Source organism: Cervus elaphus, chromosome 5 (assembly GCF_910594005.1).
Source record: "Cervus elaphus chromosome 5, mCerEla1.1, whole genome shotgun sequence".
NCBI lineage: Eukaryota > Metazoa > Chordata > Mammalia > Artiodactyla > Cervidae > Cervus > Cervus elaphus.
Window position 1 is genome coordinate 57,629,640 of NC_057819.1, and position 15,251 is coordinate 57,644,890.

At 45.6% G+C, this 15,251-nt stretch overlaps 1 protein-coding gene and 1 long non-coding RNA gene across 8 annotated transcripts in view; one reads left to right on the forward strand and one right to left on the reverse strand.

The window, feature by feature from the left end:
* ZNF827 (zinc finger protein 827) overlaps window positions 1-2,847 on the reverse strand; it is a 186,736-nt gene extending 183,889 nt beyond the window's left edge. For 5 of the 7 annotated variants that reach the window (XM_043902550.1, XM_043902553.1, XM_043902554.1 and 2 more), the window contains exon 1: window positions 2,172-2,844. In XM_043902550.1, coding sequence (XP_043758485.1) covers window positions 2,172-2,214 — 43 coding nt within the window. In that variant the 5' untranslated portion in view covers window positions 2,215-2,844. Of the gene's footprint in view, window positions 1-2,171 lie in introns of all 7 variants that reach the window. The other 2 variants (XM_043902546.1, XM_043902547.1) reach the window with 2 other exon arrangements.
* Window positions 2,848-10,859: 8,012 nt separating this feature from the next.
* LOC122695672 lies at window positions 10,860-14,474 on the forward strand. The gene is made up of 3 exons (XR_006341459.1): window positions 10,860-10,978; window positions 13,332-13,493; window positions 14,415-14,474. It is a non-coding gene; the product is annotated as an uncharacterized LOC122695672 (long non-coding RNA).
* Window positions 14,475-15,251: the final 777 nt, after the last annotated feature.

A 15,251-nucleotide genomic window follows, 5' to 3' on the forward strand; every position in this document is an offset into this window, starting at 1 on the left:
GTGCACGCACACACTTCCACCAACTGCTGCGAGTTTTCTGTGAATCGCGGCGCGGAGCCTCCCAACTCGCCCTCCCCGACTCCGCCGCCTGCTTCCCTCGCACAAAATTTCCCGACACACGCAGCCGCCTGCGAACGATTTTATGTGCATATATATTACATATGTGATATTATCCTCAGAACCTCTAGCGGGCAGGCGAAGAAAGGACTGCACAGGGGCATTTTTTTTTTTTTTTAAAGGAAGGGGAAAAAAAGCACAACCCAAGCTCTGTGCGTCGACTCCTGCGTACCGGGAAGGGGAAAGAAAGAGGAATGTTTGCCGAGCGGGCTGCCTGCAAGTGCCCTTGCTCGCCACTTCGGCCGCGGCCCGGGTGACACGGAGGCGCCGGGGGGCGCCCGGCCCGAGTCACCCGCGCCCCCTGCCCGTCCCCCCGGGCCGGCACCGCCGCGGAGATTTCGCGAGGGGGAGATCGATCGCGCTGCCTGTCTGCAGCGGAAACGCACACGCTCACACAACCCGAGCCCGAGACACCATAACCTTAACCCTTCCCCCACCCTCCGTGAACTTCAGGTGACCGACCACGTCGGCCTGACACCCCGGCGGGCGGGCGCTCCGGCTCCGCTCCCGCCCCCAGCCCGGGTTTTGCAGGATCGGGCTCCGAGCTGCGCCAAACCGCCGAGAGAGGGGAGCAGTGCGGGGTGGGGGGGGGGTCGAGGGGGGAAGAGAAGAGAAATTGACCCTCCGTCTCCCCCGACCCCTCCCTCCGGCGCCTCCGGCGTCCCCTCCTCCCCGTCACCCCGCCCCACGCCTTCTCCCCTGCCCCCTCCTCCCTGCATTCAAGGAGCCGGGCGGCCCCGGGGGATATTTTTAGTTGCTTCTTTCTCCTTCACTTTTAGCTTTAGCAGCATCTCGGAACACTCAAAGCGGAGAAAGATGGGGGTGGGGGGTGGGGGGTTGAGCTGGAGAGGGAGTGGGGGAAAAGTTAAGAGACTCGCAAAGAAAAGCCGGAGGGAGGGCGGAGAGGGACCGGGGGCGCGGGTGGAGGAGGGGACGGGGACCGGGCCGTGCCGGCGGGTGTGTGTCTCCAGTTGGTGTGTGTGGCTGCAGCCGGGGAGGGCTACGATGCACTTTAGTCCTGGACTCTGCTCAGGCTCGCCGGGGAGGGGGGTCTGAGAGCCCGAGTCTCGCCCGGCTCCGTCTGCTCCGACTGACCCCGCATTTTATTGCGGCCAGGAGCCCTGCTCCTCCCTCCCCTCGGCTCTGCAGGGACCTCGCGCGCCGCGAGCCGCCCTGCCTCCTGCCTCCGCCTCGGCACAGCTCCCGCACCCCACATCCGCCCGCCGCTGCCCGGCCTCGCCCCCCGCCCGGCCGCCCCGCGCCCCGGCGCGCCCCCTCGCCCCGGCGCCGCGGGAGCAGCCGCCCGGCGGCGCGTGTGTACCCGTGTGTTTGTGTGCGGTGCCCCCACACCCTCCTCGCCGCTCCCGCCTCGCCCGCCCCCGACTCCCCTCCTCCGCCGCCACCTCCGCCTCCTCCTGCTCCAGCCGCCGCCGCTGCCGCCGGCGGCTCCGGGGCCGACCAACCCCGGCGCAACCTTTAGCCGGAGACGGACCTCTCCCTGGATCCCGTCCCCGGCAGGCGGCCGCGCGCCCTCGCTCCGACACCCCCAAACGCCATGTCACGGCCCCCCAGCCCTCCGCGCGCCCCGACCCCCGCACCCTCGGGCACCGGGGATCCGCAAGGAATTTTTTTTTTTTTTTTTTTTAAAGATTCCAACCTCTCCCACCTCCCCTCCACCCCCCGATTAAAAAAAAAAACCCGGCATCCACACTACTCCCCTCCTCCCGTCTCTTGCCCCCTCCCCCCAGCCACCCGGAGTGAGGAGGGGGAGGGGGAGGGAAAGGGGAAAAAAGCCCGATCGCAAGGAAAAAAAGAGGGGGGTGAGAGAAAGAAAGAAAAAGAGAGAGAGAATAGAAAGGGCACGGAGCTGATCATCACCAACATGGCTGCCTCAGCATAGACCTAAGCGAGGAGTAACCCGGGCTGTGTCTTTGTCGGTTTCACCTCTGTAACCCTAAACTAATGCAGAAAACAACGGAGGAGGCTGCGGAGAGGAAAGAGGAGAGGGAGGGCGAGAAAATGGCACGAGAGGAGGTGGAGAAGGGATGACTTACGTGAGGGAAGGCGCTTGGGCTGCTCCTGCTTCCTCCTGGGCATTTTCCCCCTTTTCTCACATTCTCCTCCTTGGTTAATGTGAGATCAAATAAACCCCCGTGGGGGCAGAGAGGCAGACACTGGCAGGAGCGGGGAGGTAGTTGGGGGGCGGGCGGGCGGGCAGGGGGAAACCCCTTCTCTCCGGTGTGTGCAATGGGTTGAAGCTTGTTTCCTGGAGCCAGAAGAGGGGTTTTCTTCTTTTCTTTCCTTTCTTTTTTTTTTTTTTTTTCTTTTCCCTTTTTTTTTTTTTTTTTTAATTTTTTGGTCGTGCACCTGGCTTGTCCCCGAGCGTAATATTCTTCAATGGAAACAGATCTAATAGGTGTGAGTGTGTGTGCATGCCCTGTGCTCGCGTGTGTGATGGGAGGTATAAATAAATGAGTGCCGCTGCGGCGGCGCCTATGGCCGCGCTGTGTCTCCGAGCCCCTAACACTAATGTCGGGATCAAAGGGCAGCGGCGGCGGCAGCACAGCTCACAGCTCGCTCTCTTGCTCTCTCTCTCTCTCTTTCTCGCTCTCTCTCTCCTCTCGCGCTCTCTCTCCCTCTGTCACACACACACACTCACACACACACACAGAGGCACAGACTGAAGGAAAGAGCGAGAGCTAGACACGCGCACACACACACAGCAAAGAGGAAGGTGCCCTAAGGCTCCCAGGACGGACTCAGCCTGGGATTTGCAATCGCTCTGTCTGGAAAGAATGGGGGGCGCGCGTGCGGGGGTGGGATGGACTTCTGCGCATTTATCCCGCTACTCGCCAGATCTAGGGGGAGAAAAAGTTTTTCCCACTCTTGAAACGAAGATTAGTTCATTATTCTTCTTGATTTTTCCAGAGGAAAAAAGGGGTTTCTCTTAACTTTCTTTTTGTTGATTAAACTACATTTTGTTCTGTGTAAAAATTCTTCAGGCTTTTGCCACTCAAAGAACTGCTCTCTCACCTCATCACCTGAAGTCTGTGGAGGTGACAGTCTTCCACGCAGTCTCCAAAAACGTTCCAATAAAAATAACGAGAATAAAAAGATAACATATGGTGAAATCAGTAACTAGGTGGATGGACTACGCGCCCGGTCTTGAACTGTCCAGTGGAGTTAAAACTGGAAAATGCCTAAATGAAAATTACAGCTTCTTGACAAAGGGGGGATAAATAAGATTAGGTCACCCCTGATGTTTGATTTAACTGCTACATGATACTCCTACAGTGCACACAACAATCTTGACTTCTGAAATTTACTTTTTTCCCTACTATAATGGAGGTGTGTGAAGCTTACCCTAAAGCAATTCCAGTTTGCATTATGAGCTCAATATAGCAGTTTTCATTAACTGATACATACTTTCATTACTTTACAAATCACACATCTTTCTTCAAAGAGAGACATAAAGGGGAAAAAATAGAAAAGGATGGGTCTCACTCCAGCACAAAAGGTATTTGGTGAAAGAGGACTGTTCTCTTTGTGACTTGCAGTCATTTGGATAAAAGTTCACTCAGAGGTTGTTAATGATTTAAACTCCAAAATCTGCTACTATAATTGAAGTAAAAAACGGTCTGAAGAAGAGTTGTTTCATAAAACTCTCTTTGTAAGAGAAAACTTTGAACTTAGCAGAATACATTATATGTCATGAGTCAGATGTAGCGAAAAAATAAAAAAGGTGCATTATTTAACTACATCTTCCCTTTTTAGCTTTTTAAAACCTCTGACTCATCATCTTATTATGTTAAATATTTTCTTACAAATTTTAAAATAGACTTTTTCATCAAAGAAGGTGGAGGCACGGCAAAGACACAGAACATTAAAATGACACTCCATACGCTTACATGGATAGATAACGCCTCTTTGAGGTTCTGACTGAGTTTTCACAACTGGAGTGGTGTTCAAGACAGTGATGGGGGTAATTCTATAAACACCCCTTCAAGAATAACAATAAGCTTTCGTATTGCACAGTTTTCTTAGAGAAGCTTAAAAAGTGTTTTATCTCCCAAAAGATGTTTTTCATTGATAGTGAAATCTCAGGATGAAACTCTCACTGCTAGCTCCCCCGAAAGACCTAGCTTCCCAGTGACAAGTAATGCTATGTGAAGCAGGTTTTGAAACACCTGCTTGAATTCAATCTAAAGCCAAACAGAGAGCAGTCAGGAATCCATCAGGTTTGAAATGGAGCTTACTTGAATATTGGCTTAAGTGAACTGATGGGCTTGCAGACTCGGGTTCAATCCCTGGGTTGGGAAGATCCCTTGGAGAAGGGAATGGCAACCCACTCCAGTATTCTTGCCTGGAAAATCCCATGGACGGAGGAGCCTGGCAGGCTACAGTCCATGGGGTCTGAAGAATTGGATACAACTAAGCGACTAAACAGCAACAAACTGGTAGTTAAGTCTCTTCAAGTTCCAACTTGAAGTAGAACTATCTTCCAACCCAGATAAAATTCAACGTAGGCCATGATTTTTGACTACCATTGGTAGCATTGGGCATGATATTAGTATATGAATGGTAAATTAGATAAATTTTTACATCGACTCATTGCCTTGAACATGTAGCATCTCTTGACCTAACACAAGATCAGCAGAATGGTCACAGCACTTCACCACTGCTCACTCCAAGCCTGTAGCTGAGCTATGGAGGACTATCACTCTGTACAGACACACCATCACCTCTTTTTGAATTGCCAGCTCTTTCCAATGCTTCAGTTCAGTTCAGTTCAGTTCAGTCACTCAATCGTGTCTGAGTCTTTGCGACCCCATGCTTAGTACCTTATAAAAGAAAACACACTTTAGGCCTTTCCTCAAAGTAGAGTACATTTCCTGCAACCTTTTAAAGGCATGCAGACAAATGCTATCAACATTTAATTATATAGGTGTTCTATCAACAGCCAAAACCATTTTAATTGAATTTGTTCATACCTCTGCCTCTTTCCAAAAATCATTTGAAGTAGCTCACAGCAACAGAAAATGGAAATAAGGACAGAACAACTTATGTTTTAATCTCAGCTTGGAATCTCGGCTACAAAGCACCCTTCAAGGGCCCTGCATCTCCCCCTCAAAGCCTAGATGTTTAGGGAACACAAACTAATTTTAGCATTTGACTAACCTAAAAATATTAGGAAGATAAATAGCTGGAGGTTACTATAATGGATTTCAAAATCAAGTGGATAAATAATTCGGGAAATATGTACCTTTTGGATGCCTTTTCCCATGAACTTGGATTACTGTTGACTATGGTCATCAAGTTGTAATATTCTATATGATTCACCCTTGTGGCCCAAGCTTTTGAAATCATACTTTATCTTAATAATTAGAGTACTCTCTCTACCTCCATCTCTATCACCTCTCAAATGTAAGATTAAGATGGATTTTCTCAGAATTGTACATTCTAAGACGATGTTTCATAAACACTCTCTCTCCTAGGAGTAATTCTATCCTTCCCCAAATATTCCTAAGGGTGGTAGACAGGGGAGCACCCTCCCTAGAATAATGTGTGGGCTAGAGAAGTCCCTGAGATCAAAACTCTTTTCAGAATATTATTTGCCCTTTTATCTGTGTTGACTGATGCTTAAAAGCAATGGTAATAAAATGCTGGCAACTTAGCAGCTCAAATCAAGACAATGACACAAAAATGTGTTGTATCAGTGGTCATTCTCTTCTTCACTTAGAGAAAAGAGAAGAGGTTCATTTAAGAATGTCCTTGATGGAGCAGTAAAAGTTATTAATTTTATTAAATCTCAACCCTTGAGTGCAAGACTTTTAAATATATTCTTTGTGACAGAATGTTAGGTACATATAAAGTACTTGTGCTGCACACTGAAGTACATTGTTATCTCAAGGAAAATCACTCTTGAGATGGTTTGATATAGCTGCTTTTTCCATGGAATATTATTTTTACTTGAAAGAATGACTGACAAACTGTGATTATCCAGACTTGAGTATTTCTCCAAAAATGAATGAAATGAGCCTGTAACTTCAAAGAAAACAATTCATGATATTTTTTGGTAATGATAACATTTGTAGTTAGGAGTGAAAATTAGAATTTTAGACAACTGTGTCTATCACTGTGACTTTCAACAGCTTCCTGATATAGACTTCCCTGATGAGATTCATAGTGATATTAATGAATGTGACTTTTTGATATTGTGTCAACCTTTTGGAAGAACTGAAGAACTCAGTATTTTCCAAATGACCAATACATGATGTTGCAAAATCATATTGTAGTAAAGATCTATTTAAAGTACAAGATAAACCAAAGGATTTTAACTTAACAGTGTAAAAAGGTCATTGACGTGGTTTCAAATTTCACACTGTCAGTAACTTTTAAGAAACTACCACTCATGAAGTTTTAGTGTTACATCAAAGAAAAATATCTACAATTATCTGAAAAAGCTATTAAAATCTTCCTCCTTTCTTCAACTGCATATCTGTGTGAGGCTTGATTGTCTTCTTGTGTATCTTTAACCAAAGCAGCATATCACAACCGATTGAATGCAAAAGCAGATAGGAGAATCCAGCTTGTCTTCTAGTAAGCCACACATTGTAGAGATTTGCAGAAATGTAAACTAATGCCACTCTTTTCACTAATTTTTTTTGTCTTGAAAAATATATTTTTCATAAGAATGTGTTAACTTGAATTACACTTATTGTTGTCATTATATAGGAATTAATAAATAACTATTTTAGAAGTTCCACAGTTGTTATGTAGTATATATCAAGTCATAACCCACATAAACAACAGTTCTTTGGAATCCTCAATAATTTTAAGCATATAAAAGATCCCTAATTCCAGAAAGTTTGAGAACCACTGCCCTAGAAATAAGTTGAGATACAATTAAGGGACAAAAGAAATTCTATGGGTATTTTACTTGTCTCCAAACCCAATTGTAAATATGATACACTTCTGAAAAAATGAAGCCCTCTTATCTTCAGGAAATGAAAGTTGGTTCTGTGGGTCCCAAGACTGGCTTCTCTTATGTGATTTCTCATGAAATGCAGAGAGGATGTATTAGAATTCTCCAGAGAAAACCCAGTTAAAAGAATTTGCCTGCAATGCAGGAGACGCATGAGACACTGGTGTGATCCCTAGGTCAGGAAGAGCCTCTGGAGGAGGGCATGGCAATCCACTCCAGTACTCTTGCCCGGAGAATCCCATGGACACAGGAGCCTGGAGGGCTACAGTCCACAGGGTTACACAGAGTGGGACTCAACTGAAGCAGCTGAGCACACACTTTTTCATTCATTCATTTACTTATTTATTTATTACAGATTGACTCATGAGGTTATGGAGGCCAAGAAGTCCCATGACCTGCCAACTGTCAGACAGAGAACAGGTAAGCCAATAGTATAATTCAGTCAGAGGCAAACGGCCTGAGAACTGAATTCAAAAGGCTGAAAACCAGGAGCTGCAGTGTCCAAGGTCGGGAGGAGAGGGATGTTTCAGTTCAAGTAGCGAGACTGAATTTGCCTTTCCTCTGCCATTTTGTTCTGTTCAGGCCCTCTGTGGGTTGGACTATGCCTACCTTCGCTGGTGAAGACAATCTTTTCTACTCAGTCTATGGATTCAAATGCTCATTTCTTCTGGAAACACCCTCACATACACACCTAGAAGTATTAATAATACCAGCTATCTGGGCATCCCTTAGCCCACCCAGTTGTATGGACACATAAAATGAACTATCATAGAGGGCAGGCTTCCCTCATAGCTCAGTTGGTAAAGAATCTGCCTGCAATGCAGGAGACCCCAGTTTGATTCCTGGGTCTGGAAGATCCCCTGGAGAAGGGAAAGGCTACCCACTCCAGTATTCATGGGCTTCCCTTGTGGCTCAGCTGGAAAAGAATCCTCCTGCAGTGCGGGAGACCTGGCTTTGATCCCTGGGTTGGGAAGATCCCCTGGAGAACGGAAAGGCTACACACTCCAGTATTCTGGTCTAGAGAATTCTATGGATTGTATAGTCCATGGGGTTGCAAAGAGTCGGACACGACCGAGCGACTTTCACTTCACTTCATAGAGGACATGTAGGTATTCACCAAGTGCTGTTGGTACAAGTTGTTCAGCTGGGTGGAGAGGCTGGTTACTCTGAACAGAGGACCCAACCCTCTTCCAATCTCAGACCCCTTAGGACAAGAACATCACCTCTCTCTCTTTCTCAAGGCCTGAGCTATCTGCCTCAAGAGTTAAAGCAGGGACTCTCTTAACCCCCAAAGTGCTCCAAATCTGACATTTTAAATAATGAGTGGCTGTCCCAAGGCAGAGATATGGGTCTGGCGTCTCTCCTGGCCTGAACCTCACATGTTATAAATCAGTATCTGGTGACAATGACCAGCCATCACACACAGAAAGGGGAGGCCTTTGTTATCATGTGTGCATATGTTCTGAAGAGGCCAGGGCCTCGCTGGGATCAGCAAGTTTTGTCACAATTTGGATTCACCGTGTTTTCAAAGGTTGTGGACGGACAGGCACATGATCTGACAGAGAACCTGGCAAAGGTAACATTTCTGGGCATTTTGGAGGTCTTCCATCCAAATTCTTATGCTTGAGGTCTTTCCCTTAAACTTCTTCCCCATAGTTCTCCAACTCAACACCGTCTCGGAGTGCAAGTCATATTTAGATTTAGTAAGTTCCTGATCTCTGCCCTCTGTGATCTTTATTTCTCTTACCTTCCTATAGTGACTAAGTCACTCAGTCTTTCCTTATTTATTCCAAACTTGAACCCCAGCTGAATCTTAAGCCCCTGTCTCCCAAGTCTCATTGCTAGGATTCATAACGTATCTATCAGTTTAGCTTCCCTGAGCCTCATTTTTTTTTAATCTGCAGTGGATTAAAAAACTCCCCTAAGCAACTGCCCCCCACCACCATTTTCATGCATTTTTCCAGCTGATTTGTCTGGTCACTTAATGTACTTCTTTGCTGCGTGACCCAGTCACCCTCTGACCTGCCTCAAATCATACTGCTGTCTCCTTGCAAGACTTGCCTTGTGGCTTCTCTCAGAGCCCCTCTCTGGCTACAGTCATCTCTGATTCAGTGTCTCTACAATGTCTGTCTTCCTTGAGTCGGTTCTTCTCGCCACCTTCTTCTCCCACCATGGGGCGCCCACCCAGGGCCTCTCGGTAAGGTTGTTTACCCAACTCTCAGGTCAAGGAACGCCCTGCTTAGACTATAGCATCATAGGGCCTACTGCTACAAGAATAGCACAGAACAGAATGATAACACTTTCCCGTTCATGATTGTTGGTGATCAGCAAATAAAATGGGAGCAGAAACCAATCAGAAAGTTTTCTGTGGGTTTCCCTATATTCTTTCCTCCATGATTGCTATCTTTGTAGTCAGTAGTCACACCCATCTGCCTCTATCCTTTTGTGATTTTGCCAAATTTTATGTAGTCAGATATCTCACTGACAGAAAGACCAGTTTACCTTGAGCTTCAGCGGTGTCTTCTTGGTTATTGAAGGATTGGCTATTTCTTTTTTATTGGATTACAAGTCATTTCATACAAAACAGCAAATGATAATGCCATGGGAATCAGCTATTACATGCTCTCTCACTTCCATCACTTAACCTCATACTTTATTATTTTTAATAAAGAGGTAAATAGAGCTTTGAATTAGAATCACAGAACTTTGTGGCCAGAAGGTACTTGCGGACCACTTGGTTTATCCCTGGTATTTCACAGACAAAGAACTTAGAGGGACTGAAATAGTGGGGGGTGATGCATCTAGCTGAATTCTCATTAGCAGCTGTCTGCTATTCCAGAAAAGTAGAGCTCAAACATAGGATAATGTGATGGCTTCTTTGTCCAGCCTAATGGATTTAAGTAAACCTGCAAGAACTTACAAGCATTTAATATAGCAACACACAAAATGAGGAAACTGAGTGCCTTTAAATATTGTACCTGGAAAACTCAGCCTAGATTTATTATTTTGCTAGCTTCTGGAAGGTTCTTTTAAATATGAATAAAGGACAGCTGTGGGGACTACAAGAAACTTTTAAAATTGCAAAGAAAAATTCACAAATCGTAGCGATAAACTCTACCTAGAGAATACAGATGCTGTTGATAAAAAATGGAAATCTTCAAAATAAAAGCAGAGGAGAGGAAGTTACCATTCTGAGCAGAAATGTTATAAACATTTCAAAATAAAATGTTCATACCATCATGAAGAGAGTGTTTATGAAGCCCAACTTCAGATCCCGTGTTACCCCATGGTACACTTGGCCTTGGCTAATTGTCTTACAGAAGTCTTTCAGTGAGGGTCATAGGTACTTTGGAAGGATGTCAGTGTACCAGTGCAAATGTATTACCCTTAAGGCAGAAACCATGAGTCACCAGCCCAGCTCCCTGACAGCAGGTCAAAGGGTCATTTTCACGTTGGAAGAATGGGCCCTCTTATGGCAGCAGCTTTGGAAACCTCATTCTCCCTCCACGTTGCATTCATGAGTCCCATTCAAGGGACACGGGGAAAGTGGAACATTGTGAAATGTTCAGGATCAAAAAAAAAATGATACCTCCTAATTGCTCAAAACAACAGGGAGGAACAGCATGGCTAAACCACAATACACACACTTGTTTTGGCATCTGAAGCCCGACTGGTTCAGCAAGTGTCCTCTTAGTAAACAGACTCTGGTGAACGGATTAACAAGTTCGTGTGGAGTTACACTCTGACAGAGGAGCTGCACCGGACATTTTACTGTGGGAAACCAGGGACCCGGGGGACTGGCCGCCATACAGCTCCCGCTGAAGATGTCCTGAAAAACAGACTCCAGGCATCGCAGGAATTACTGAATTTCCAAAGGTCATGCCTCTAGAAATTTGCACCCCAGGAGGTGCGAGCTCCTTTTGCGCCAGGTTATTTGTTGTTTTAGAGAAAGGTTAGGTTGCTTCAGGCATTTTTCTTTCTTTCTTTTTTTTATCTTTAACATATTCCAACTTCTCAGAGACTTTGCTTCTTTGTAGGGTGTCTATGAGAAGCTTTGTTGTGCCTTGGCATAATATAAATGTTTTGTCCAGCAGTATTTCTGTCTGAGATCAACACAGTGACATATGGCAAAGCAGGGATGGGGGAGGGCACACTCTACCGACAAGGGCTGTCTAATTCATCTTCACATCGACTCTTTGAACCGTTTCTTTTTTTTTTCACTTAATGGCTGGGGAAACTGAGGCACACCCTTTTAAGGCGCTACTCAAGGCCACTTTCACTTGCGGCTATAGACATTATAATTTGATGACCAGTGATCTCTCGCCATCAATCAGGCAGAAACCCTAGGAACAGATGGGCCAGGTGTCATGCCCTAGAGGCCAAGAGATTCCAGCTTCTTCTAAAACTGAAGAATAGTTGATTTACAATGTTCTGTTAATTTCTACTGTGCAGCAAAGTGACTCTGTTATACATAATATGTACATTTTTTTCACATTCTTCTCTGTTATAGCTTATTACAGGCTATTGAATATGCTATACAGTAGGACCTTGTCGTCCATCCATTCTATATAAGAGGCTCTAACTTTTTGTCTAGGGAGAAGGGATAAGCCTAGATGCCCTGGTACTCTCTCCAGGAAATGTTGTTTCCAGTTTCCTGAAAGACAAGTATGAGCTCCCATGTAGACATCCACTGTTACAAAGAAGAAAGTCATCTCTGCAAGCAACCAGAATGGTTACCAGCAGAGATGGACATGGACCTCACTGTTGAGATCACATTGTACTGGCTTGTCCATCTTCGCCTCCTCCATTCTCCTCCCTCCCTGCCAGATTCCAAGCCCTAGGAACTGACCTTTAGTGACTATATCACCCAACCTCTCTGTCTGGCTTGATGTACAGTTGGCTCAGCCAATAGGAGGTATACTTGTGGGAGGGAAAATGGTAGGAGGGCAGAGGGTTAGGCATATTTCTTTTTTCTTCCTCCCTGCTTTGATGCCTTGTCTCTGAGTGTAGCTCTATCTCTTCCTGAATACAGTGCAGCTCAGACATCACTGAACTTGGGATAGATTATTTCCTCCCCTTGTTTTTTCAGCCTTAGATGTGGTAATGGCTCTCCATCATTGCCAGCCTTTGGATGCCTCATCAGCCCTCATATATTCCCATAACCTAAACTCACCCACATTCTGATAAGCAGTCCCTTGGTTAAAGACTCATCATTTGAATTATCTGAGGTGAATTTCATTCACTGCCCAAATCTGGACTGATCCAAGCTCCTTTCATTCATTCCCCAAATATTTAATAAGCATTGTCTTTAGTCACTCAATTGTGCCCAACTCTTTACAACCCCATGGACTGTAGGCTCCTCTGTTCATGGTGATTCTCCAGGCAAGAATACTGGAGTGGGTTGCCATGCCTGCTCCTAGCAGATCTTCCCAACCCAGGGGTTGAACCCAGGTCTCCTGAATTGCAGGCAGATTGTTTACCATCTGAGCCACTAGGGAAGCCCTTAATAAGCATTACTCTGAGCCAAACACCACACAAACTATTAGGAATGCCATGGTGAGCAAATAGATATTATCCGTGACCCTGAGAATTTACAGAACTCCAGGGCTTATTTTAGTTAACCCTTCTTTGCTATTTCCCATGAAACTAACCCCCCCACCACCTTTTTTTGTGGTTTTTAAAGTATGGAAATTTTCCAGGTCAGCCAAGAACTCTGAGAACAGGGAACAAGGCTACATGAGAGGTAACAATAGACCCTGGCCCAATATTGGCTTCCCGGATGGCACTAGTGGTAAGGAATATGCATGCCAATGCAGTAGACACAAGAGACCCAGGGTCAATCCCTGGGTTGGGAAGATCCCCTGGAGAAGGAAATGGTAACCCACTCCAGTATTCTTGCCTGGAAAGATCCCATGGACAAAGCAGCCTAGTGGGCTACAGTCCGTGGGGTTGTAGAGAGTCAGATGCAACTGAGCACTTGTGAGCTCAATTGCCTGATATTAGGCACGTAATTACTAGAAGCTATGAACTGAATTTTGCCTCCCGCCAAATTTCTATGTTGAAGCCCTCAATGTGATGATATTTAGAGTTGGTGCCTTTGGGAGGTAATTAGATTTACATAAAGTCATGAGGCTGGGTTACTCAGGACAGGATTAGTGCCCTTTGAGAAAGACACACCAAAGAGCTCTCATTTTCTCTGCCTCTTTGTCTCTCTCTTCCTCCTTCTCAGGAAAGGCCATGTGAGGACACAGCAGCCTGACAACCAACTGCAAGCCAGGAAGAGAGTCCTCACCAGAACCTGGGCATGCATGCTGGCATCCTCATCTCAGACCTCCCAGTCTCCCGGACTGTGAGAAAGTAGACATCTTTTGTTTGAGCCACCCAGTATATGGTATGTTGTTATGGCAGCCTCAGTTGACTGATACAGTAAATGAAAAAAAAGCAAACAGAATCATTTTCCCAAAGGAAGTCTTGACCCTCTGCAATCTAGGACCATATCAGTTCTGAGCTCTGAATAAATTCTGAGTGACCTAAACAAAACTGCCAAGTGGGCCATATTTGTCTCTAGGACCCATTCCTTACATTTCCTCTGTCCTTTCTCCTACCCCCACTCCCACATATTTGGTGACTTTTTACCCTCTCAGCACTCCTTTTAGCCCCGGAACACCCACTGTGCTGCTCACCAAAACTACCCTCTCCTTTTTTCCTTTTGGCCATGTTTTGAGGTTTGCAGGATCTTGGTTCCCTGATCAGGGACTGAACCCGTGCTCCCTGCAGTGGAAGCGTGGAGTCTGAACCACTGGATGGCTAGGGATGTCCCCAGACCTACCCCTTGCTGACAGGAGGAGCTCACAGTCTTTCTTCATCCAGAATATAACTGCTCCCTTGTTCCCCATCTCCCAAGGTAGCATCATGCTTTTATTTCCCCCAAAATTATAGCCAGTGGAATAAAGAGGGCTATTCATTTTTTTTCTTTTTTACTTTGGGCATTATTGAAATATATTGCCATAATTAAAGTTTTTTTAATTTAAAAATTGTAGGCAGTTAAGTGTATTAGCTGCTCTATGCCAGCGTCTTCAACAGTGCAAATAGCTTATACTTTTGTTTCTTCCAATAGGGATACACATAGAGGAGCCCAAAAGTACAAGATGTCACAGAATAAACATGGCCATCTTTCTGGAATGCTCCTTTCACCCAAATATTTGTTGGCAGAGAGTTACATAATCTAATGTTCAAATAACTTAAAACATGCTTTAGGTACCTTGGGTTTTCTCCTAGAAAATGGGTAATGACAGCCTTGTCTTTTCCCTAGGACACCGGCTTAAAGGAATCCAGTGTGTGAAGCCGTGAGCCCAGTAATTGTTCCTTGTGGCACAGACTCTGTCATGAGGGCCAAACTCTAAATGCATTTTAAGTTACAATTCAAGGTCTTGGGACTTCCCTGGCAGTCCAGTGGTTAAGACTCTGGCTTCCAGCGCAGGGGGTGTGGGTTCGATCCCTGGTTGGGGCATTAGCATCCTGCATGCTGCAGGGTGCAGCCAAAAATGAAAGAACACTGGAGTGGTAGCCATTCCCCACTCCAGGGGATCTTCCCGACCCAGGGATCGAACCTGGGTCTCCCGGATTGCAGACAGATTCTTTCCTGTCTAAGCCACCAGGGAAGCCCAAATACCTACACACAACATTGTAAATCAACTACACTTCAATAAAAAAATTTTTAATGCAAGGTCTCAAAGAAATTTTTCCCGGAACCCTCTTCAGGCTCTATCCCTACATTCCCAGAGGATGAGTTTTCATTTTCTTTGGCTACTAGAGGAAAAGTTTGAATATATTACCTCTGCTTTCTAGACTCCCCATGCTTTATCCCAGAGCAGCAACTTTAATAGCAGGAATTTTAGGCATTGTGGCATTCATTCAGTTATAAATTTCACTTATAAAACATTTATTGAGGTTTTCATGATTTGATTTGTTTTAAACCAACCTATTCTCCCTCTTCAACCCCCATTGTTGTGCCCGAAACAAAATAAATGACCCAGTATTATTTGGCATTCACCTGACATAAATCATAACCCACGTTGGATTGCTTGCAAGTCTGTGTTACAGTCCTATGGAAAAAGTATAGTTCTCAGTGAGGACAGCTCTTTCCCTT